Source organism: Hyla sarda, chromosome 3, assembly GCF_029499605.1.
Source record: "Hyla sarda isolate aHylSar1 chromosome 3, aHylSar1.hap1, whole genome shotgun sequence".
NCBI lineage: Eukaryota > Metazoa > Chordata > Amphibia > Anura > Hylidae > Hyla > Hyla sarda.
In genome coordinates, this window is record NC_079191.1 from 24226322 (window position 1) to 24252677 (window position 26356).

General features: G+C 43.3%; 1 protein-coding gene across 8 annotated transcripts in view; it reads left to right on the plus strand.

The window, feature by feature from the left end:
• Positions 1 to 13992, plus strand: part of PLA2G7 (phospholipase A2 group VII) — a 101000-nt gene extending 87008 nt beyond the window's left edge. For all 8 annotated transcript variants that reach the window (XM_056563885.1, XM_056563880.1, XM_056563881.1 and 5 more), the window contains 4 exons: positions 593 to 684; positions 9492 to 9662; positions 10485 to 10633; positions 13323 to 13992. In XM_056563885.1, the coding sequence (XP_056419860.1) occupies positions 593 to 684; positions 9492 to 9662; positions 10485 to 10633; positions 13323 to 13438 (528 nt within the window). In that variant the 3' untranslated portion in view covers positions 13439 to 13992. The remainder of the gene's footprint in view (positions 1 to 592; positions 685 to 9491; positions 9663 to 10484; positions 10634 to 13322) is intronic.
• The last annotated feature ends 12364 nt before the right edge of the window (positions 13993 to 26356 follow it).

Below are 26356 nucleotides of genomic sequence, written 5' to 3' on the forward strand. Positions count from 1 at the left end.
AAATGGGAAAAGTGGAGTGATTAAAAAAAATTGCTATACTTATTATTTAGTTTTTTAAAAACTTTTTTAGTCTGACAGTTTTAGTCACTTGTAGAGTACACTGCAATACATTTGTATTGCAGTGTACTGTCATAACTGTGCTCTACTGATACTAGTAAATACAGCAATTGTCAGCTGCAGATAGCATCCAGCACTCACTGGGCCTGCTCCATACATCCTTATCTAACATTTGACGTACGTGTATGTGAAATGTCAGGAAGGGTAAGGGGTTGTCCAGCCAAGAACACCTTTCCCCTATTCACAGGATAGGGAATAAGTGTGTGATCACAGGGGGTCCAATGCAGAGAACTCCAGCCATTTTGAGAATGAAGGTCCCATTGGAAGGGGTAAATACAGTGCTACCGATGATAATTTAGTAAATGTTTAATTTCCCCTATCTGGTGATCCTCCCCTTATGATAATAGCTTGTAAAGAAACATTTTTTTAAAGACCCTTTGAAATCTACACACAATTCTCTGTATGTAAAGTCTCATATATATTTTTGCTTATTATTGTTCACTTTATATTATGTTCATTTTTATCCTTTTTTAAGGGTTCTATTGATGTTCAAAAAGTAGCGGTGGCCGGTCATTCTTTTGGTGCCGCAACAGCAATTAAAGCACTTGGCAGAGATTCACGGTTTAGGTAAGAAGCACTGTAAAGTATTACAGGCAGTGATAAGAAGTTATATTCTTTTTCATATGAGCAGTATTATAGTAGTTATATTCTTGTATATAGGAGGCAGTATTATAGTAGTTATATTATTGTATATAGGGGCAGTATTATAGTAGTTATATTCTTGTATATAGGAGCAGTATTATAGTAGTTATATTCTTGTACATAGGAGCAGTATTATAGTAGTTATATTCTTGTATATAGGGGCAGTATTATAGTAGTTATATTCTTGTATATAGGAGCAGTATTATAGTAGTTATATTCTTGTATATAGGAGCAGTATTATAGTAGTTATATTCTTGTGTATAGGAGCAGTATTATAGTAGTTATATTCTTGTATATAGGGGCAGTATTATAGTAGTTATATTCTTGTACATAGGAGCAGTATTATAGTAGTTATATTCTTATATATAGGAGCAGTATTATAGTGAAAATTGTAGACTTACCGTAATTTTGCTTTCTTCGAGACAGAAGGCAGCACAGAAGGGATATTCCCGGCCTCTTTTATTCCCGGTAGGACCGCCCACCTAGAAAAAACTCAAAACATGCGTCAGCCAATGGAACGTGGACATACCTTACATATCACCTGCACACTTGTACGCGCTTGTGTAAATAACTAGACACTTTTCTGATTGCAACAAAATAATACATTTATTGGGTGGGTATATATGTGCTGCCTTCTGTCTCGAAGAAAGCAAAATTACGGTAAGTCTACAATTTTCACTTTCTTCTACGACCTCCGGCAGCACAGAAGGGATGCTCGCTAGCAGACAAAACAAGACGGGAGGGTTAATCTTGTAATACCGCAGACAAACCCCCCGAACTGAAGGCTGGACTCTGTGCCTGGATGTCAAGCCTGTAGTGATTGATGAAAGTGGAGGACGTTGACCAGGAAGCAGCATTGCAAATGTCGACCAGCGGCACTTGTGCTCTCTCCGCCCATGAAGTTGCAGCAGCCCTCGTGGAGTGTGCCCTTAAGGGAAAGGGAGGATCCAAACCTTCCAACTTGTAGGCTTCCATGATGGTGGTTTTAATCCACCTGGCCAAGGTGTCTTTAGCCGCCTTCCTGCCTTTCCTCGGACCGGCAAACTGGACGAAGAGGTTTTCCTCCTGACGAAAATTCTCCACCCTGTTCAAATAGCACAACAGAACTCTCTTGACATCCAGCGACTGAAGATTATCTTCATCCTCAGCAGGAGAAAAAACTGGCAAAAAAACTTCTCTGTTTATATTAGCATCTGATCCCACTTTAGGCACGAAGGAGGGGACGGTTCTGAGTAGTACACCTTGTGGAGTGAATTTAGTGTATGGAGACTTAGAGGATAACGCTTGAAGTTCTCCCAGGCGCTGGGCAGAGGTGACAGCGACAAGAAACAGAGCTTTGCAGGAGATCCATTTAATATCTGCTTCTTGGATTGGCTCAAACGGAGGCTGGGTGAGCTTTTTCAACACAAGAGAAAGGTCCCAAGAAGCAACCGGAGGTTTCACAGTTGGCCTAAGGTTCTTGAGCACTTTGAAGAATCTAGCGATGAGTGGTTGCTTGGCAAATCTACCATCAGTGAAGGCGTTTATGGCTGTCACATGCACACGGAGTGTATTTGGTTTTAGCCCTTTTAAGAAACCGTCTTGCAAGAATTGGAGGATGACCGGTAAGGAGATCTCAGGATCTCCTCTTCCCGCTTTCCAAGACAAAAACTTCTTCCACAACTTAGAATAAAGCAGATTCGTAGAAGGCCTGCGAGCGGACAGCAGTGTCTCAATTACCTCTTCTGATAAGCCTCTGTTTCTAAACTTCTGCCTCTCAAACTCCACACTGTTAAATGGAGGCGATCGAGATGTGGATGGAAAAGATCCCTCTGGAGCAGCAGATCCTGATGGAGAGGCAACTTCCAAAAGTTCCCGCCGGACAGGCGGAGCAGGAGCGGAAACCAATCTCTGCGAGGCCAGAAAGGAGCGATGAGTAGAACGGACGGTTTGTCCAGCAGTATCTTGTTCAGAACCCGACTCAGGAGGGGAACTGGTGGGAAGAGATAGATGTACAGCCCTTTCCAGCTCATTGTGAGAGCATCTAGATGATCTGGATGATCCCGACTGTAGAGCGAACAGAATTTTGGAAGCTTTCTGTTTTCCCTGGTGGCCATCATGTCCCACTGGGGACAGCCCCATCTGCTGACGATCTGGGAAAAGTACTTCGGATTCAGCTCCCACTCGTTGGGGTCCAGGACTTGCCTGCTTAGAAAGTCGGCTTGAAGATTTGCTTCTCCTCTTATATGGACTGCAGACAGGGTATAGAGGTGCTCCTCGGCCCAGTTCATTAACATTCTGCACTCGTTCTGCAGAGCTGGAGACCTTGTGCCGCCTTGCTTCTGCAGATAGTAGACTGACACAGAGTTGTCTGACTGTATCAGCACTGGACAGTTCTTGAGAAGAGGTGTGAAATGCATGACTGCTAACCTGATGGCTCTCAGCTCTCTCAGATTGGAAGAAAAAAGTTGTTCTCTTGGAGACCACTGATGCTGGACCCAATGGCCGTTGTAGTGGGCCCCCCAGCCATTCTTAGAGGCGTCTGTCGTAACGATACATGGCTCCATCAACCTGAAACTGTTGCCCCGAGACAAATTCTCTCTCTTTAGCCACCAACGAAGCATTAGACGAGTGTGGTTCGATAGACACAAGGGAGCTGACAGATGATTCGGACAGCGATCCCAGGTCGCTAAAATCTCTGCTTGAAGCTCTCTTATATGCGCTCTCGCCCAAGGCACAGCTTCTATGGCTGATGTCATAAGGCCCAGAACCTTCATGGCGGATCTGATGGTGACCGTCGGTGTCTGAATCAGGTAGGTCACCTGCTGGAGAATAGCGGTCTGTTTCTCTAGAGGTAGAAAGACATTCTCTCTGACGGAGTCTAGAATGAGACCAAGAAAGCGCTTCTGTCTTGACGGCACAAGATCTGACTTCGCTTCATTCAGGATGAAACCGCAATCTTGAAGAAGACTGATAGTGGTCTGGAGCTGACGGGTTATTAGGTCCTGAGAAGCCGCAATCAGTAGCCAGTCGTCTAGATAGGGTATGATTTGGATCTGCTGGAGTCTGAGAGCTGCAACAATCGCTATCGCCACTTTGGTGAATACTCTCGGAGAGGACGACAGGCCGAAGGGTAGGGCGCGGAATTGGAAGTGTTGCACTACGCCTTGTTGGATGACCGCAACTCTTAGGAACTTTCTTGAGTCCACGTTTATGGGGACGTGCAGATATGCGTCCATTAGATCCAGAGAAACCATCCAGTCGTCTTTTTGCAGGATGTTTGTGGCAGACTTTACAGTGTCCATGCGGAACTTTTCTTTCTTTAAAAAGCGATTTAGGAATCTTAAATCGATTATTAGCCTCCATTTTCCGCCTGTCTTGGGGACTGGAAAGACTGGCGAGTAAACCCCTTGACCGTGCTGTTCTAGAGGAACGGGTTCTAAAGCGTTCTTCTCTATGAAGTCTTGAAGGAGAGACTGAACTACTGTGCTGGCTCTGTTCACAAGAAATTTCTCTGGTGGGGGAGAGAGAAAATTTAGACTGTACCCTATTGAAACAATCTCTAGGATCCAACTGTCTGTGGTGATGTTCCGCCACGCTTCCTGAAACCTGAGCAGTCTCCCTCCAACCGTGTCGTCTGACCTGACGTCAGAACTCTGACTTAGATTGTTTTGTATCTGGCTGCTTTTTCCTGCTACCAGTCTGGTAGCGACGATTGTATTTTCCCTCACGATACGGTCTTCTTCTGAAGCTAGACTTTCTGAACCTAAAGGGACGAAAAGGCTTCTTCTTATCCTCCACCGGAAAAAACATTTCTTTCGTTTCTTTACCTGGCGCCAGGATTTGCTCCAACTGGGCACCTATCAACAGACCAGGTTCGAATGGTAGTGCGCAGAAGTTAGTTTTGGAGGACGTGTCTGAGGTCTTCCAAGGCTTCAAGAAAATTACTCTTCTAGCAGAATTTAACACCGCCAGATTCTTTGCACAGATTCTTGTAACATCCAGCGGGAAGTCGCAGGAGAATTCCGCTGCCGTCTTGAGGGTTGCTACTTCTTTAAGTAGATCACTCCTAGAGACTCCATGTTCAATATCTCTGCTGAGCTGGCTTAGCCAGACTCAGGGCGCGAGCCACCGGGACAGCCGACATGGCTGCCTTAGTTAGCGCGGCCGTATTGGAATACGTACGCTTTAAAAGGACGTCTACCTTCTTGTCCAAGGGGTCTCTCAATACAGAAGAGTCATCTGCTGGTAAGAGTGTCTTCTTTGAAAGCTTAGCCACCGGCGGATCCACCTTAGCCGATTCTTCCCATGCCTGAGAGTCTGCTGGGTCTAATTTATACACGGCACGGAATCTAGAACCCAACTCCATCCTATGGTCAGGGTTCCTCCACTCCTTCTCCATAATTGTCTTTAACACCGGATGACCTGCAAAGACATTAGACACCTTCTTTGGAAAATAATACAGTGCCTCTCTATCCTGAGCGTTAGACTTCTCCTTGGAGGTCTCAACAATATCCTTAACAGCTCTGATTAACTTATCCGCATTCTCTTTTTTGAAAAGAAAAAAGTCCTCTGCAACTGACTCCTCAGGATCAGAGTCTGACGTGCGGGAGGAGCTACCCGAGCCCGATGAGGACGGTTCATGGAACTGTACTTTATCACTTCTCTTACGCTTCTTGCCAGTACACTTAGAAGTAGAGCCAAACTTCCCTTTAAACCATGAGAAGAACTCCTTGGCTTCCTCCAGAAACTTAGACGTCTCATGGGGCTCAGTGCATTTCTCACAGACAGTGCAATAAGCGTCAGGGGGTAGACGTTGTAAACAACTCACGCACCTTGCACTGCGCCCATCCGAACGAGATCTCAGGTGGTCCTTGCAGATGTCACAGAAGTCACCCCTCAGGTCATCCGGAAGCGGCTGATCGCAGGATCTGCATAGCCTATGCTTTGATTTGGACTTCCTTTTGCGGTTTGCTGAAGTGCTTGACATCTATAATAAAACAAGGCATTAACATGGGGGAAATGACTTATGACACATGAACCTTGCCCCAACACCTACAGGCAGTAGCAATACAAAAAACATCTAAAAGGGTAAGGAGCAACGCACCAGCACCTAAGAGCGCTATACCCAGGCATAAAGTCCCAAAAGGCGCACTAGCGCAGCCACACCTAGAAGACTGTCAGAACCCTAGCTGACGAAAATGCCCAAAACATACCCCTCTCAGTAGTGCATAAGAGGTCTTACCTTAACAGGCAAGAAGTCCGGCTGCCTCCGATTTAGGAGACCGGACGCCGGCTTCTGCCTGATTTTAAATATGCCGCCCGTCCGTCCAGCCTCGCCGCGGTGCATTACTGGGAGTTCCGGTCTCCCAGGACGTCACTTCCGGTCTTCGGCGTGCACCCGGCCGCACTGCTGTACAGCTCAGGCGCGGACCGGAAGTGCCATAGAAGACACAGGTACAGCACCGGAGGACAGAGAAGCAAAGGGGTAAGACTTACCTTGCTAGGGACGGGCCGGCGCACTACTGCGGGGACATCAGAAAGGGGGAACCGTCACCCCAATATGAAAAGCGCTCTCGGAGAGAGCGCAGGGAGCAGATACTTACCATGCCCCCAACAAATACGCTCCTCCTGTTGTGCAGGCCTATAAAGGGGGAACCGTCACCCCAAGGCGCAAAAAAACCACAGCCTCCAGGTCACTCACGTTAAGGAGGGGCACAACACCTGCTTTAAGCCCTTAAGGGGGCACTCTTACTATAGCCCGGGTCACCCTCATGGGCAGCAAGGGACGCAGGGCACCAGGCAGACCAGGGTTTCCCACATTGGTCCTCAGCAACAGCTGGAGGCACTGGTGTACAACACCACTTAAAAAATCCTCTTTTTTCTTCTAGTTTAGACCTGAAAAAGAAAAAATAAATTAAAGGTGGGCAGAGGGGTGTGAAAACACCACCTACCATGAAGAAAAGAGGACAGAAAAAAACACAAGCGCGTACAAGTGTGCAGGTGATATGTAAGGTATGTCCACGTTCCATTGGCTGACGCATGTTTGAGTTTTTTCTAGGTGGGCGGTCCTACCGGGAATAAAAGAGGCCGGGAATATCCCTTCTGTGCTGCCGGAGGTCGTAGAAGAAAGTATTTATATTCTTGTATATAGGAGCAGTATTATAGTAGTATTATAGTAGTTATATTCTTGTATATAGGAGCAATATTATAGTAGTTATATTCTTGTATATAGGAGCAATATTATAGTAGTTATATTCTTGTATATAGGAGCAGTATTATAGTAGTTATATTCTTGTATATAGGAGGCAGTATTATAGTAGTTATAGTCTTGCATATAGGAGCAGTATTATAGTAGTTATATTCTTGTATATAGGGGCAGTATTATAGTAGTTATATTCTTGTACATAGGAGCAGTATTATAGTAATTATATTCTTGTATATAGGAGCAGTATTATAGTAGTTATATTCTTATATATAGGAACAGTATTATAGTATTTATATTCTTGTATATAGGCGCAGTATTATAGTAGTTATATTCTTGTTCATATGAGCAGTATTATAGTAGTTATATTCTTGTACATAGGAGCAGTATTATAGTAGTTATATTCTTGTATATAGGAACAGTATTATAGTAGTTATATTCTTGTACATAGGAGCAGTATTATAGTAGTTATATTCTTGTATATAGGAGCAGTATTATAGTCGGTATTTACTTACCATAATAATTCTTTCCTCGAGTCCCGAAGGCAGCACAGAAGGGATATATCAGATCCCGCTCCCATGTCAGGACCGTCCCCTAGAACTTAATTAATAATTAACACTTAATTAGTAACGGGGCGGGCCAGACGCCCATAAAGGCCCCTTTCACCAATGTCACACTGTGCAATGACAACTGATGCAAAAAAATGAATTTATTTGGGTGGGTGTTGTGCTGCCTTCGGGACTTGAGGAAAGAATTATTACGGTAAGTAAATACCGACTTTCCTCATCATCCCTACAGCAGCACAGAAGGGATCTACCAAAGATAACAAAGGGTGGGTTAATTCTTGCCAACAGCAGACAATACTCCGGTACTAAAGGCTGGGCTCTGGGTCTGCAGGTCCAGCCTGTAATGACGGGCGAAGGTAGATGTAGATGACCATGATGCTGCATTGCAGATTTCCAGTAAGGAGACTTGCTCCCTTTCTGCCCAAGATGTAGACGTAGCTCTGGTTGAATGGGCTTTCAATGGATGTGGAGGATCCCTTCCATCTTTCTGGTAGGCTTCCACAATAGTAGACCGGATCCATCTGGCCAGCGTATCCTTAGAAGCTTTGTAGCCCATTCTAGCTCCTGCAGGAAGAACAAAAAGATTCTCTTCCTTCCGAAAGTGCTGGACTCGACCTAAATAAGAGACCAAGGAACGCTTGACATCAAGTCGATGGAACTTTTCCTGCTCCTCTGATACAGGGTTGGGGCAAAACACCGGTAGAAACACCTCTCTGTTAATGTTAGCCACTGACAGGTGAGGACTGAAAAAACCACAGTGTGACATTGGTGAAAGGGGCCTTTATGGGGGTCTGGCCCGCCCCGTTACTAATTAAGTGTTAATTATTAATTAAGTTCTAGGGGACGGTCCTGACATAGGAGCGTGATCTGATATATCCCTTCTGTGCTGCTGTAGGGACGATGAGGAAAGTAGTTATATTCTTGTATATAGGAGCAGTATTATAGTAGTTATATTCTTGTATATAGGGGGCAGTATTATAGTAGTTATATTCTTGTATATAGGAGCAGTATTATACTAGTTATATTCTTGTATATAGGAGCAGTATTATAGTAGTTATATTCTTGTATATGAGCAGTATTATAGTAGTTATATTCTTGTATATAGGAGCAGTATTATAGTAGGTATATTCTTGTATATAGGAGCAGTATTATAGTAGTTATATTCTTGTATATAGGAGCAGTATTATAGTAGTTATATTCTTGTATATAGGAGCAGTATTATAGTAGTTATATTCTTGTATATAGGAGCAGTATTATAGTAGTTATATTCTTGTATATAGGAGCAGTATTATAGTAGTTATATTCCTGTACATAGGAGGCAGTATTATAGTAGTTATATTCTTGTATATAGGAGCAGTATTATAGTAGTTATATTCTTGTATATAGGAGCAGTATTATAGTAGTTATATTCTTGTATATAGGAGCAGTATTATAGTAGTTATATTCCTGTACATAGGAGGCAGTATTATAGTAGTTATATTCTTGTATATAGGAGACAGTATTATAGTAGTTATATTCTTGTATATAGGAGCAGTATTATAGTAGTTATATTCTTGTATATAGGAGCAGTATTATAGTAGTTATATTCTTGTATATAGGAGCAGTATTAGAGTAGTTATATTATTGTATATAGGAGCAGTATTAGAGTAGTTATATTCTTGTATATAGGAGCAGTATTATAGTAGTTATATTCTTGTACATAGGAGACAGTATGATAGTAGTTATAGTCTTGTACATAGGAGAGTATTATAGTAGTTATATTTTTGTACATAGGAGGCAGTATTATAGTAGTTATATTCTTGTATATAGATGCAGTATTATAGTAGTTATATTCTTGCACATAGGAGGCAGTATTATAGTAGTTATATTTTTGTACTTAGGAGGCAGTATTATAGTAGTTATAATTTTGTTCATATAGTAGTTATATCATTTTACTTACGGGGCAGTGATGAAAGATCCAAACAGCATAGTGTTTCTTCTAGGTGTGGTATAGCACTGGATGCCTGGATGTTCTCTTTGAGAGATGAGATATTTTCCGCTATCCGTCAACCCGTTATATTCATCAACTCTGAGAAGTTCCAATGGGCAGATAACATTTTACTCATGAAGAAGATGGATTCTTCCTGTGTGGAGAGGAAGATGATCACCATCAAGTAAGTGTATACTAGTACTAATCTAGTTTGTATCTATCACGTATGTCATGTTGAATTCAGGAAGAAATGTACACAACAGAATTTCATTAAAGCCATTGCTATTTTGTTGGGAAAGATGTCCTATACATAATGCAGTACAATAATGTGAGCACATAGAATCTTGCTGTAATGCAGTTGGCACATTTAGGTCTCGTGCAGAATTCCACTTTGTTTTAAGTTGGATTCTGCTGCTCTGTTTAGCTTGCAGAATCGACATAGCGGAATTCCGACTCCACAAAGTAAGAGCCTGTTCATTCTTTGGGCGGAATTCCATTGTATTGCCGTCTATGAGGCGATTTCGGGGGAGTCTTCTGCCGGGTATTCCGGCTTTATACATCTTATCTCCTATCCAAAGGATAGGGGTTAAGATGTATGATTGCAGGGGTCCCGCCGCTGAGGACCCCCGGAATCTCGGTGCAGCCCCCTGGCATTCCGTGCCGTACGCTGCCTCCGATACGGGGACCTTGCCCGTAGTGACGCCATGCCCCCTCCATTCATGTCTATGGGAGGTGGCATGACTGTCGTCACGCCCCCTCCCATAGACATGAATGGTGGGGGTGTGGTGTGATGCCACTAGGAGGCATGGCCGTGACATCACGTCCCCATCTCGGAGGCAGCGCACGGCACAGAATGCCGGGGGCTGCACCGAGACCACGGGGGTCCTCAGCTGTGGGACCCCCTGTGATCATATATCTTATCCCCTATCCTTTGAATACCCCTTTAATGTGTAGGTAAATAACTGTTGTGATCATATCTGACTGATGTAAATGCTTGTCTGTGTAGGGGCAGCGTCCACCAGAGCTTTCCAGACTTCACCTTTCTTACCGGTTACCTGATTGGGAAAATATTCAAGTTGAAAGGAGAAATTGATCCGTACGTGGGGATGGACATTATTATCAATGTTACATTAGCTTTCCTGCAGCGGCATTTAGGTGAGTGCCAGAACATATGGGAATGGGGGGGGGTGTAAAATAGTTGGGAAGTCGCTAACACTCTATGGGGGACATTATTCAAAACCAGTGCAGAGGAAAAGTTCACCAGTTGCCCATAGCAATCAATTAAACTGCTTCTTTTATTGTTGAGAGGCCTCTTTAAATATAAAAGAAGCGATCTGATTGGTTGCTATGGGCAACTGATCAACTTTTCCTCTGCACAGGTTTTGATAAATTTCCCCCCATGAACATACCTGGGTGCATTTTGACCTGAACCATGGGGGCGGGGGGATGGGAATTTACTAAGACCTATGGGATAGATTTCTCAAAACCTGTCCAGAGGAAACTTGGCTGAGTTGTCCATAGCAACCAATCAGATCGCTTCTTTCATTTTGCAGAGGCATTTTCAAAAATGAAAGAAGCGATCTGATTGGTTGCTATGGGCAACTCAGAAACTTTTCCTCTGGACAGGTTTTGATAAATCCCCCCCCCAATTTCTTAAGTAAAATCCAGAGGCCGGAGGATTCAGCCAAATAATTAATTTGGCGCTGCAGCTGCTATCCTGCATGCTGCACTTTGAAATCTGTACCACCTCAGAGCTGGTATACATTCCAGCTACAACATACGTTTGCTCGCTGGTGTACAGTGATCCCTCAACTTACAATGGCCTCAACATACAATAGTTTCAACATGCAATGGTCTTTTCTGGACCATTGTAACTTGAAACAAGACTCAACATACAATGTACAGACAGTCCAGATCTGTGAACCGAGTCAATGGCTGGAAGAACCGACCAATCAGAATGGGTATTCACTGGTAAAACCCCTGTATTACTCAAGCGTTAGTTGACGCTAAGCCCCGGCTTAGTAATGGATTCTGTCTACAAGACGGCTTCCACTACTAAGCCTGAACATTCAATTATAAAAAAGACGACACTTTGAAAAAAAAAATGACTTAAAAAAACACTCCCCCACAGCCCTCGTTAACCCTTTTATTGAAATGAAAAAACACTGTTTATGGTCGCAGTCCACCGAATCTGACGTAGTCCTTCGCATTCATGTATCTGAAATGAGGGAAAAAACACGGAAATTGGGGTAGTACATTTTTTGCGCTCTCCCCTGGGCTGAGGGGCAGGTCATTCTCCTGAGACCCGCTGCGATCCCCATTTATTAACTTAACAAGCCGGAGGCACATGCTGCTCTACTGCGCTACCCGATGGCTTTAGGCAGGGAATACTGTATATAGCTGTCATAATTCATAATCCTTGAATATCTTTTCACCAATCAGAGCTCCCGTCGGCGGGGATTATGAATTATGACAGCTATATACAGTAGCCTAGAGCCGGCAGGGAACGCAGTGGAGCCACATGTGCCGCCAGCTTGTTAAGTTAATAAATTGGGATCGCAGCGGGTCTCAGGAGAATGACCAGCTGCGATCTGCCCCTCAGCCCCTGGACTATAACTGCCATCATGGAGGGAGTCTGTCCTTGATGGGAGTAGTAGTCCTAAAAGTCCCAAAAGAGTCCCACAGCCAAGGGATGTGTAAGTGCCGTCCCTCAGCGCTGCGGTACTGCAACTACTCCGATCATGGTACAGACTCTGTCGCATGATGGGAGTAGTTGTAGTTTAGCATCCCCCGACTCTGTAGGGTTCCACCTTTGGACACTTTCCTACTTGTCCTTTTAGGTGTTGTATGTTTGCGCAAAAAAATAGGATTTGTGCAAAAAAAAAAAAAACTCAACTTCTTTTTGCGCCAATAATAAATACTGCTCCACTGCAAAAAGCGGTGTAAGGTGCGCCAAACAGTGGACAACTTTGAAAGATGTTCTACCAAAAATTGCGTAAAAAAAAAAAAAAAACAGCAATTGCGCAAATTTTGCTGGGACTTTTAGAACATTAAAGTGGTGTAAAGCCAATGATAAATTTCCCCCATGGTCTTAGGGTAATATGGTTTCTACCTACTACGGTCGCCCTGGAACCCATTAAAGGGGTATTCCAGGAAAAACTTTTTTTTTTTTTTGGGCTCCAGAAAGTTAAACAGATTTGTAAATTACTTATTAAAAAAACTTAATCCTTTCAATAATTATCAGCTGCTGAAGTTGAGTTGTTATTTTCTGTCTGGCAACAGTGCTCTCTGCTGACATCTCTGCTTGTCTCGCGAACTGCACAGAGTAGAAGAGGTTTGCTATGGGGATTTGCTTCTAAACTGGGCGGTTCCCGAGACACGTGTCATCAGAGAGCACTTAGACAGAAAAGAACAACTCAACTTCAGCAGCTCATAAGTACTGAAAGGATTAAGATTTTTTTTATAGAAGTAATTTACAAATCTGTTTAACTTTCTGGAGCCAGTTGATATATATATATATATAAAAAAAAGTTTTTTCCTGGATAACCCCTTTAATATTGTAACTTTAGGGACCATTGTACATTGTAGTAAATAAGGCGTGGGATCAGATCACGTCCCCTTTCCGAAATTTTCGAAACGGAGGGTTTGCACATAAAATGTGTGACTTTTCTACGCCTAAACACAGGTGTACGGCCTTCACAAATTCCCTCTGTTGTGTATGTAGGACACTACGTGGTAATGCAGTGATTCTATGGGAAAAATAGTGCAACACAGAAATGGTGAGAAAAACTCAAAAATAAATAAAAAAAATTAAGTTTTGATTTTATTTTTTTTAATCTCTTAGGGCTCCAGAAAGACTTTAACAAATGGGACCCCCTCATCGATGGAGAAGGAGAATTTGTCATTCCCGGAACCAACATTGATCTACCTCCGACACATGCCGAAGCAATGCCGCATTAGCAGTCGCGCGTTTACGGTGCCCGTACCGCATACATGGAGAGCGCAACACAGGATGTGATGGGCGCGGAGCCTTTACCTCATATACATGGAGGGCAGACTATGCTATCCCAGGAGCTGAGGAACACCGCCTGTACCTCAAATATGGCTACTAAATTACACCATCATCAGACCTGGGAGGCGCAGAGACTGTACCTCATGTTTACTATTTGGATGGTTATGGACTGTGGTGTCTGAAGTTTTACAACTGGATCGACCAGTGTCTCCTAATCAAGATGCCTCCAGGTGTTGCAAAACTACAACTCCCAGCATGCCCGGACAGCCGGAGGCTGTCCGGGCATACTGGGAGTTGTAGTTTTGCAAGAACCAGAGGCCTACTAGTTAGGAAACACTGGGATAGGCATAGAAGTGTGTGTGTTCCCCATAATTTCCTATAAGTTCTGAAAACCTATACAAGTGGGTAATGCTTACCTGTGTTTTAGAGAGTGTGCCTTAAAGGGGTATTCCGGTGGAAAACTTTATTTTTATTTTATTTTTTTTAAATCAACTGGTGCCAGAAAGTTAAAACAGATTTGTAAATTACTTCTATTAAAAAAAAAAAATATCTTAATCCTTCCAGTACGTATTAGCTGCTGAATACTACAGAGGAAATTCTTTTCTTTTTGGAACACAGAGCTCACTGCTGACATCTCTGTCCATTTTAGGAACTGTCCATGTTTGCTCTGGGGATTTTTTTTTACAGTTCCTAAAATGGACAGAGGTGTCAGCAGAGAGCACTGTGCTCGTGATGTCAGCAGAGAGCTCTGTGTTCCAAAAAAGAAAAGAATTTCCTCTGTAGTATTCAGCAGCTAATAAGTACTGGAAGGTTTAAGATTTTATTTTTTTTAATAGAAGTCATTTACAAATCTGTTTAACTTTCCGGCACCAGTTGATTTAAAAAAATTAAAAAAAAATTTAAAGTTTTCCACCGGAGTACCCCTTTAATCTGGAATCCATTTTCTGTCTCAGGATGCTTCTCTGCCCCACCCCGGTGCTTTACACTGTAGCTCTGCTTTGTCAGATTGGCTGCTGTGTATGAGCTTAGGCTCGTGGCGGGTGGAAAGATGGTTTCCCCTTATAGCCGGAACTGAATAATTATAAAGTAATGGCTGCCTATGTACTGGAGGACATGAGCATTAAAGGAGTACTCCGTTGCAAAACATCTTATTCCCTATCCACAAGATAAAGGGATACCTGTCTGATCCCGGGGGTCCGACTGCTGGGACCCAATGCAATCTACTGCATGGCGCCCAGCTCTCCGCATGAACAGCCGACATGTCCCTTCATGTAGCTCTATGGGAAAGCCGGTGGTACCCGAAAGCTGCATCTCTGGCTCTTCCATTGAGCTACATGGAGGGGCGTGAGATCGCTCTGTGCCGGGCAGGAGATCACAGGGGGTCCCAGTGGTCGGACCCCCCTTGATCAGACACTTATCCCCTATCCTGTAGGCTACATTCACTCTACCGTTGCACCCCATCAAGAACGGGCATCAAACTCTCTTTATTGTTTAGTTTGACGGCCGCCATTTTGACGTGGCGCAACGGGGTCCGTCGGGTGCCGCAGCGGGAGTAGTGGGAGAAAAAGACGAAGCAAGTAGTATTTTTTCACCCGCTATTCTCTCCGACGGCTGTTATAACGGTAGTGTGAAAAGGGGCCTAAGATGTTCTGCAATGGAGTACCCCTTTAAAGGAGAACTTGGAGGTCTGATCCATGGACTGACAATGGAGAACAAGTGCGATGCCTTATGAAGGATCAGTAGGATCTGCCAGGACGAGCGGCTCTCCACATACTGGATACATACCCCACATGCCTATAATAAAGAGTGTACATTATAAATGATTGCTAATATATACACTACTGTAACCAGGGCTGCTCCACTAGTGACTCTTGGCCCAAAATGGTTTTATTTTAATTGTCTTATTGAAGTGTTTGCTCATTAGTTACTGAGCTTTTAATGAAAATATTAAATTTTTAATAGTAGATAATGTACAATGCACTGAAACAACGGCTCCGGTCTAGGCAGGGAAGGTAAGGGCTACTTAGAAAGGAGCTTTGTAGGGGAGGATTCGGTGTCCGACAGTTACCCTAAGATTAGGCTGCGCTTTATGCTCTGCAGCGTTTCCTACCATTGGTTTCAAGCTTGTAGGTAGAGCTGCTGTGGGTTTTTGTTTTTATTTATTTTTAACCCATATGATACACACTCACCATCACTTGTCATACAGCACATATCTCTATGGGATCAGGATATATATAGTAGTTATACACCTCCCCTCCAGCTCTATCTGTATACTGCTGCTATCGCTATGAGATCAGGATATATAGTAGTTATACACCTCCAGCTCTATCTGTATACTGCTGCTATCTCTATTACCCCTTTCCTCCAGCTCTATCTATATACTGCTGCTATCTCTAAGGGACCAGGATATATAGTAGTTATATACTTCCCCTCCAGCTCTATCTGTATACTGCTATCTCTATTACACCTCCCCTCCAGCTCTATCTGTATACTGCTGCTATCTCTATTGGTTCATGATATTTAGTAGTTATACACCTCCCCTCCCCTATGTGTTTTTTACATTTCTCCCCTCCCAGCTCTATCTGTATACTGCTGCTGCTATCTCTATCGGATCAGGATATATAGTAGTTATACACCTCCCCTCCAGCTCTATCTGTATACTGCTGCTATCTCTATGGGATCAGGATATATAGTAGTTATACACCTCCCTTCCCTCTGTGTTTGTACATTTCCCCCCTCCCAGCTCTATCTATATATTGCTGCGGCTCTCTGTGAGATGAGAATATATAGCAGTTATACACCTCTCTTCCAGCTCTATCTGTATACTGCAGCTATCTCTGTGAGATCAGAATATATAGCAGTTATACACCTCTCCTCCAGCTCTATCTGTATACTGCTGCTATCTCTAGGATTAGGATATATAGTAGTTATACATCTTCCATCTAAGCTCTAGCTGTATACTGCTGCTATCTCTAAGAGATCAGAATATATAGTAATTATACGCCTCCGGTCCAGCTCTATCTGTATACTGCTACTGCTATATCTATGGGATCCGGATATATAGTTATTATACACATCCCCTCCAGCTCTATCTGTATACTTCTATCTCAGCAGGATAAGGATATATAGTAGTTATCACCTCCCTTGAGGCTGTTATCACACATTGTAGTTTTTTTCGTAGCTTTTTTCAGTTTTGTATTTTTGGTTCCTTTTTTTTTTTTGCTTTGATTTTCCAATAATTGTGCCACAAATGTGCCATTTTACTACAATTGTGCAAATCACTTTTAAAAAAATATAACTTTTTGCCAAGATTTTGGAAAATCACAGCAAAAACAGCCAAAATGCAGTAAAAATGTGTTAAAATGCTGTAAAAATTCAACATGTGAACACAGACTGGAGGCTTCCAATCTTCTTAAAAATACAACATTTGTTTTTATAGGTCAAATCACTTTCTCCATATGCCAATATTCCTATAAAAAAATGCTCTTTGAATAAGAAAATGCATCAAAGCTGCACATGATGGGAACTGATCCCAAACCACTTATGAGTCTAATCTCCAGCATCAACAGCCTAATTAAATGACCAGGTGCAGTAATGAGACTCTCTCTGCAAAGCCAGAGGATTCATGGGAAACGTAGTCAGCATTAGGATTTTTTAGTAATGGAATTGCATCCAGTATGGAGCCGATCTCATGCCTCCCACATCAGCTAAAAAAGATAAGCACAAGAAATGCTCAGGAAGCTCTAGATGATTTTTTAATAATAGCCTTAACTGCACTATATAAGCAAAATAAAAAATATCCCATATCTTTAAAGAGTAGCTCCCACCATCTTTTCTTTTTTTTTCTGTCACTACCTATTGGTTATCTCTCCCTAACACCCTCCCTGCCTTTAAAAATTTTGTTTTCCTACCTTCTAAATTGAATTTTTTATGGTCATAACGTTGCTCCCTCTGCCGGAGCAGGAAGCCAACTTCCCCAGCAGGCGCAACGTCACTGAAGCCTGCTGGGTGCCGGCTTCCGCCCTTACTTATCTATGCAGCGCTCCCGTCGGGAGATGAGTGGCCATTCGCACGGAAGGCTGCTCCGGGGTCTCCTCCTCCCTGTTTCCCACTGCATGTGCTATCCAGGGTGGAGGAGTATAGGAGCTTCGCCGGACCTGCCAGGCAAAATTCTCTGCCGAGCCCCCGGACTTCAGATAAGACCTCAGACCTCAAGTTACCCCAAAAGAACATGTACAGTCCTGGGGCATCAGCGTGGAACTGATATTCTGTACGCGCACTGCCTCCAGACTGTACATGCCGGGGGCGGGGACGGGCAGAACTGATATTCTGTGGGCGCACTGCCTCCAGACTGTACATGCCGGGGGCGGGGACGGGCAGAACTGATATTCTGTGGGCGCACTGCCTCCAGACTGTACATGCCGGGGGCGGGGACGGGCAGAACTGATATTCTGTGGGCGCACTGCCTCCAGACTGTACATGCCGGGGGCGGGGACAGGCAGAACTGATATTCTGTGGGCGCACTGCCTCCAGACTGTACATGGCGGGGACGGGCAGAACTGATATTCTGTGGGCGCACTGCCTCCAGACTGTAAATGCCGGGGGCGGGGACGGGCGGCACGAGAGGCCAGTGAGCCAATGCGCGCAGCCCCGGTGTTCACAGCGCTCGCTCCCGCCAGGGAGAGAGCGCAGCCTGACTGAATTTGGCCCTATCGCCCAGCCGTGATCGGTCCGAATTCAGCAGTGATATCACAGCAGGCTGCAGTCGGCCACTAGGAGGGAGACCCCCTAGTGGCCGGATTTCAAAGGGAAAATACAATATTTTAAACACAAAAAAATAAATAATTGATGTATATTAGAGATATGTTGTAGAACATAAGTACTACAACATATATAAAAAAAAGTCCATTTAAGGAAACCTCCACGTAAGCTGCCAATTAACATGCATGATAAGCATTTACAACCATCCATCTAGACCCATGAATGCCCCTTAAGGTTTCCACTTGGTTTTTTTTCTGGCAGTTTTTGAGCCAAAATCAGAAGTGGATCCATAAGGGAGGAGAAGTATAAGTTCTTCCTCTATATGTCCTATTCCTTTTGAATACATTTCTGGCTTTGGCTCAAAAACTGCAGTGGCAGTATTCCAAAAACTGCCAGAAAAAAACCAAGTGGAATCCTAGCCTTAGGGAAAAATAAAACCTTTGGGCAGCATAAGCCCAGTCCACATGGGCAATCATTGTGATCGTGTCACAGACTGGCACAGCATACTAGGGCACATAATGTATTGCAGGGGTTAGGAAGGACTTTTACGTTTTGTACTCATGTTTTTCAGATTGTATTGGAAAATATGTTTAATTGAATAATAAAATCTGGCCGAATACATCATGGGCACCGCTGCTGAGGATCAATATGTGAACCTTTTATTCAATCTAATAAAAAAAGGAAACAGGTCCCTCCAAAGTGCTAGGTGCCATTCATATCTGTAGCAACAGCTGTTTCATGTTGTATGAACGCTTCCTTAGGGTGCGTTCACACGATAATACTAGCAGCGGCTTTCCCGCTGCGGGAATCCTGCTGTGAGTTACGCTAACATTGATTTAAATGGGTCCACAGACAGTCCGCAATAGTTTCAGATTTTCAGACTGTCTGCGGACCCATTCAAATGAATGGTAACGTAACTCGCAGTGGGTTTCCCGGAGCGGGAAACCCGCTGCTAGTAATAGTGTGTGAATGCACCCTTAAAGGGGTACTCTGGAGGGAGAAAAAAAAACATTATTTTCAGTTCAACTGGTGCCAGAAAGTTAAGCAGATTTGTAAATTTCTTCAGTGTAAAAATCTTAAATGAACCCTTCCAGTACTTATTAGCTGCTGTATGCTCCAGAGGAAGTTGTGTAGTTCTCTCCCCACTAACAAAGGGGGAGATTTATCAAAACCTACGGTATGTAGACGAAAAGTGGTGCTGATGCCAATAGCAACCAATCAGATCGTTTCTTTCATTTTTTTTTTAGTTGCCTTTTACAAGAATAAAAGAAGCGATCTGATTGGTTGCTATGGGCATCTTCACCACCTTTCGTCTACACAGGTTTTGATAAATCTCCCCCATAAAGTAAGTGAAAAACTAACTGTATATTGGATATAGTACATCCTAGATCAGTGTTTTCCAACCAGGGTGCCTCCAGCTGTTGCAGCCTGTCATTGCTTAGACCATACGCCGCACACTGCATCATATTGGTCTGCATGGCTGTCGTCCCAGAATGAAGCCTCTGGTAAAGATGAGGCACAAGAAAGACCTCAACAGTTTTCTGAAGACAAGCAGACTAAGGACATGGATTACTGGATCCATGTCATGTGCTCCGATGAGACCAATGGTGGATGATGTCAAGCGAGTGTGGTGGAAACCAGGTGAGGTGGACAAAGACAAGTGTGTCCTGTCTACAGTCATGCATGGTGGTGGAGTGTCATGGTCTGGGGCTGCATGATGCTGCTGGCACTGGGGGCTACAGGCCATTGAGGGAACCATGAATGCCAACACGTACTAAGACCTACTGAAGCAGAGCATGATCTCCTCCCTTCAGAGACTGGGCTGCAGGGCAGAATTCACACATGATAACAACCGCAAACGCCCTAAAGAAGCTGAGGGTAAAGGTGATGGACTGGTCAATGTCTCCAGACCTAAACCCTATTGGCCATCCATGGGGCATCCTCAAACGGAAGGTGGGGGAGCACAAGGTCTATAACATCCACCAGCATCATGATTGGGGAGAGGAAAAGGAAACCAGTGACAACCTGTGAAGATTTGGTGACCTCCATGTCCAGGAGGCTTAAAGGAAAACAGTCACATGTTCACTCCCGAACTACTAACCACAAGTACTGACGGATAGTGCGGAGGACGCTGATTCATATGATCCCTACCTTGCCCGGATCTGTCAGGCCAATCGCCTGCAATCTTAGTTTTTCTATATATGCAAATGTGGCTGTAACTGGCATGGGCGGGGTTTTAAGGAGCCTAGTGGCACTGTGACATCAGCACTGCCCGCTTATGAATATTCATCCTCCCTCCGCAGCTCCGAACAGGTCTTCACTGCGCATGTGCCGCCTCCTGACATGCGCAGTGAAGACCCGTTAGGAGCGGCGGGGAGAGGGAGAGCCGGAGGGATGAATATGTATAAGAGGGCGGTGCTGCGGACGGGCAGTGCTGACGTCACAGTGCCACTAGGCTCCTGAAAACCCCGCCCGTGCCAGTTACAGCCACATTTGTATATATAAAAAAACTAAGATTGCGGGCGAATAGATGGATGGATTCGGGCAAGGTAGGGATCATATGAATCAGCGTCCCCCGCAGTATCCGTCAGTACCTGTGGTTAGAGCGGGAGTGAACACGTGACAGTTTTCCTTTAAGACAGTGCTGGAAAATAATGGAGGTCGCACAAAATATTGACACTTGTTCTCACTTTTGTTGCTAAGGTTTAGACCATTCAGATGTATGGGCATCTATGGAATACAGCAGCTTGTGCACATCGGTGTGTGTTGGAATCCTTTAACCCTTAGAGGACACAGGGGACTTTGAATCAAGCCCAGCTTCAAAGCCCATGGGTAATAAATCATTATTTTTTTTAAAGTGGGTGTGTAATAAATAATAAAAATAAATAAAAATAAGCACCCCCCCCCCCCCCAAACAAATTTAAATTACTCCCCTTTTCTTAAATAATAAGGTAAATAAAAAGGAGACAAGAATAACATTTGGTATTTCTGCATGTGTAATTCTTCAATCTACTGTATTTAAATATAAAGGGAGTAAATGTAAACAAATAACTGGTGAATAAATGAATAAAAAGGAAAGGAAATAAAATAAAAATGAATAAAGGAAATTTTTTGCATTTTTTCTTAAAAAAACAAACACACACACATATATATATATATATATATTAAAATATAACAAAACATATAATTTGGATATCACTGTAATCATATTGATTCACAGAATAAAGATAACGTGTGACTTTTACTTTAAAATGCACTGTGTAGAAAGCATAAACATTCTGACGTGTGAACATGGCCTTATGGGTAATAGAAGACGAGATAAAAAAATGAAAATGCAAAAATCTAAAAAAATCCCTGCATCCTTAACCCCATGACGGACCCATTTTTTACCTCATGATCACCTGTATCTCCTGAAATGGTAATAACTGTAGAACGCTTTTTCTGAGCAGAGCGATTCTGAGATAGTTTTTTCGTGACATATTGTACTTTATATAACTGGTGCATTTTTATTGACACATGCAGCATTTTTTTGTGAAAAACTTCAAAATATTGTGAAAAACTGGAAAATTTCTGGCTTTTTTTATGGTGTACACTGTGCAGTAAAAGTGATGTTATATTTATTCTGTGGGTCAGTACAATTATGGCGATACCCATTTTATATGGCTTTCTATGTTCTTTTTCCTTTTCTGAGCAAAATTCTTTTTCTGCCATTCATTTTCCAACAGCCGTAAGTTTTTATTTTTCGTCCGACACCATTGAGTAAGGGATTATTTTTTGTGGTATGAGCTGTACTTTTTATTGGTATCATTTTTGTGCTACGTGCTAACTTTTGATCTTTTTTATTCCACTATTTGTTCCAAAATTGGCGAATTTTGCACTTTTTTTGAAGTTTTGTTTACGGCGTTCACCGTGTGGGATAATTTACATTATAGTTTTATAGTACACGTCATGACGAACGTGGCAATACCTATTATGTATATGATTTGTGTTTTTGATCTTTTTTGGTGATAATACAGGGCTTTTATTGGGAAAGGGGCATTTTGTTTTTTACACTTCATACTTTTATTGAAGAACTTTTAATTTTTTACACTTTTTACAGGTTATACTATACTGAAATACATTTGTCCTGCAGCATAGTATGACCTGATGAGCTGCAAACACTACAGCCTCTGGCTGAATCTCACAGGCTTCCACAGCAGGCATACAGGAGGTCATGATCTGACCTCCGGCTGCCATAGCAACCAAAGGCGACCCGCGAACGTATGGCGGCGCCGCTGTCGGTGAACAGGGGGAGACCGCTCCCCCTGTCAACACCATAGATGCCGTGATCAGGATTGATTACGGCATCTAGGAGGTTATTGTTGCCGGGACCGACGCAATCGCGGCTCCAGCAGCTACGGCAGGACTCCGGCTGTCGCCGATCTTCTGCGCAGTGCCGGAGATCGCTAGGATGTATGCATACGCCCAATTGCGCGAACGTGTCGGATGCTTGGACGTATGCATACGTCCTATAGCGGGAAGGGGTTAAAGTGGTACTCCGGTGGAAAACTTTTTTTTTTTTTTATCAACTGGTGCCAGAAAGTTAAACAGATTTGTAAATTAATTCTATTTAAAAATCTTAATCCTTCCAGTACTTATTAGCTGCTGAATACTACAGAGGAAATTATTTTCTTTTTGGAACACAGAGCTCTCTGCTGACATCATGACCACAGTGCTCTCTGCTGACATCTCTGTCCATTTTAGGAACTGCCCAGAGCAGTATATGTTTTCTATGGGGATTTTCTCCTACTCTGGACAGTTCCTAAAATGAACAGAGATGTCAGCAGAGAGCACTGTGCTCGTGATGTAAGCAGAGAGCTCTGTGTTCCAAAAAGAAAAGAATTTCCTCTGTAGTATTCAGCAGCTAATAAGTACTGGAAGGATTAAGAATTTTAATAAAAGTAATTTACTAATCTGTTTAACTTTCTGGCACCAGTTGATAAAAAATAAAAATAAAAAAAAGGTTTCCACCCGAGTACCCCTTTAACCTGTTCAGGACCCAAGACGTATGCATACGTCCTGAGTCATTTCGGTCTCCGCCGCTCGCCGGGCGGAGATCGGAAGCGGATGCCTGCTGAAATCGTTCAGCAGGCATCCAGTGCAAACGCCAAGGGGGGCCATGTAGGGTCACTGCTGTAATCACAACAGCGATCAGCGGCGATACCGGGCTGATCGGGTCTCTGGGACCCGACCGCCCGGTAATTTTGCATGATCCCGGTTGTCACAGACAGCCAGGACCATGCTTAAGTATAGGAGCAAGGTGGTAAGCCGCAAGTTGTAGTTTTGCAACAGCTGGAGGTCCCCTCCCCCCCTGTGAATGTACAGGGTACATTCACATGGGCAGGGGGCTTATAGTGAGTATCAGGCTGCAAGTTTGCGGGAAACTCGCTGTAATCCCCCGCCCGTGTGACTGTACCCTAAAAACACTACACTACACTAACACAAAATAAAATAAAAAGTAAAAAACACTACATATACACAAACCCCTACACAGCCCCTCTCCCCAATAAAAATGAAAAACGTCTGGTGCGCCACTGTTTCCAAAATGGAGCCTCCAGCTGTTGCAAAACAACAACTCCAAGTATTGCCGGACAGCCGTTGACTGTCCAAGCATGCTGGGAGTTTTGTAACAGTTGGAGGCACCCTTTTTGGGAATCACTGGGGTAGAATACCCCTATGTCCACCCCTATGCAAATCCCTAATTCAGGCCTCAAATGCGCATGGCGCTCTCACTTTGGAGCCCTGTCGTATTTCAAGGCAACAGTTTAGGGCCACATATGGGGTATCGCCGTACTCGAGAGAAATTGCCTAACAAATTTTGGGGGTCTTTTTCTCCTTTCACCCCTTATGAAAAGGTGAAGTTGGGGTCTTCACCAGCATGTTAGTGTAAAAAATTTTTTTACAGTAACATGCTGGTGTTGCCCTATATTTTCCATTTTGACAAGAGGTAAAAGGGAAAAAAGCCCCCCAAAATTTGTAATGCAGTTTCTCCCGACTGCGGAGATACCCCATTTGTGGGCGCAAAGTGCTCTGGGGGCGCACAACAAGGCCCAGAAGGGAGAGTGCACCATGTACATTTGAGGTGATTTGCACAGGGGTGGCTGATTGTTACAGCGGTTTTGACAAACGCAAAAAAAAAAAACCCACATGTGACCCCATTTTGGAAACTACACCCCTCACGGAATGTAATGAGGGGTGCAGTGAGAATTTACACCCCACTGGTGTCTGACAGATCTTTGGAACAGTGGGCTGTGCAAATTAAAAATTTTGTACAGCCCACTGTTCCAAAGATCTGACAGACACCAGTGGGGGGTAAATGCTCACTGTACCCCTTGTTACGTTCCTCAAGGGGTCTGGTTTACAAAATGGTATGCCATGTGGGGGTTATTTTGCTGTCCTGGCACCATAGGGGCCATTTTTTTTTTTACGTATGCAAAAGTCGTGAAACCCCTGTGGGGTATCAAGGCTCACTTTATTCCTTGTTACATTCCTCAAGGGGTCTAGTTTGCAAAATGGTATGCCATGTGTTTTTTTTTTTGCTGTCCTGGCACCATAGGGGCTTCCTAAATGCGACATGCCCCCGAGCAAAATTTGCTCTCAAAAAGCCAAATATGACTCCTTCTCTTCTGAGCATTGTAGTTCGCCCGTAGTGCACTTCAGGTCAACTTATGGGGTACCTCCATACTCAGAAGAGATGGGGTTACAAATTTTGGGGGTATTTTCTGCTATTAATGCTTCCAAAAATGTGAAATTTGGGGGAAACACACATTCTAGTTTCCAAAATGGTATGGCATGTGTTTTTTTTTTTTTGCTGTTTTGGCACCATAGGGGCTTCCTAAATGCAACATGCCCCCAAAAACCATTTCAGAAAAACGTACCCTCCAAAATCCCCTTGTCGCTCCTTCGCTTCTGAGCCCACCGAACACTTTACATAGACATATGAGGTATGTGCTTACTTATACTTAAATTGGGCTACAAACATAAGTATACATTTTCTCCTTTTACCCCTTGTAAAAATTCAAAAATTGGGTCTACAAGAACATGCGAGTGTAAAAAATGAAGATTGTGAATTTTCTCCTTCACTTTGCTGCTATTCCTGTGAAACACCTAAAGGGTTAAAACGCTGACTGAATGTCATTTTGAAGACTTTGGGGTTGCAGTTGCAGTTTTTATAATGGGTCATTTATGGGGTATTTCTAATATGAAGACCCTTCAAATCCACTTCAAACCTGAACTGGTCCCTGAAAAATATCGAGTTTGAAAATTTTGTGAAAAATTGGAAAATTGCTGCTGAACTTTGAAGCCCTCTGGTGTCTTCCAAAAGTAAAAACTCGTCAATTTTATGATGTAAACATAAAGTAGACATATTGTTTATGTGAATAAAAAATTTTTTTATTTGGAATATCCATTTTCCTCACAAGCAGAGAGCTTCAAAGTTAGAAAAATGCAACATTTTCAAATTTTTCATCAAATTTTGGGATTTTTCACCAAGAAAGAATGCAAGTTACCACAAAATTTTACCACTATGTTAAAGTAGAATATGTCACGAAAAAACAATCTCGGAATCAGAATCATAACTAAAAGCATTCCAGAGTTATTAATGTTTAAAGTGACAGTGGTCAGATGTTCAAAAAATGGCCGGGTCCTAAAGTGTAAAATGGCTGGGTCCTTAAGGGGTTACACATGTGGTCTTCAAACTTTGGACCTCCAGATGTTGCAAAACTACAGCTCCCAGCATGCCCGGACAGCCAACGGGCATGCTGGGAGCTGTCGTTTTGCAACATCTGGAGGTCCAAACTACAACTCCCAGCATGCCCGGACAGCCAACGGCTGTCTGCTCATGCTGGGAGTTGCAGTTTTGCAACATCTGGAGGTCCACCGTTTGGAGACCACTGGATTATACGAATGATCCAGCACAGTTTCCCATCTTCCTGTTTGAATAGCCCCATAAAGGATGTTTTCTGAAAACTCAATGTGAACGAGCTCGAAAAGGTTCTTTGTTTCGACAACATCTCATAGTTTCACTTTCATTTTCTTCACTCAGCAACTGCTGATCACATGTAGAT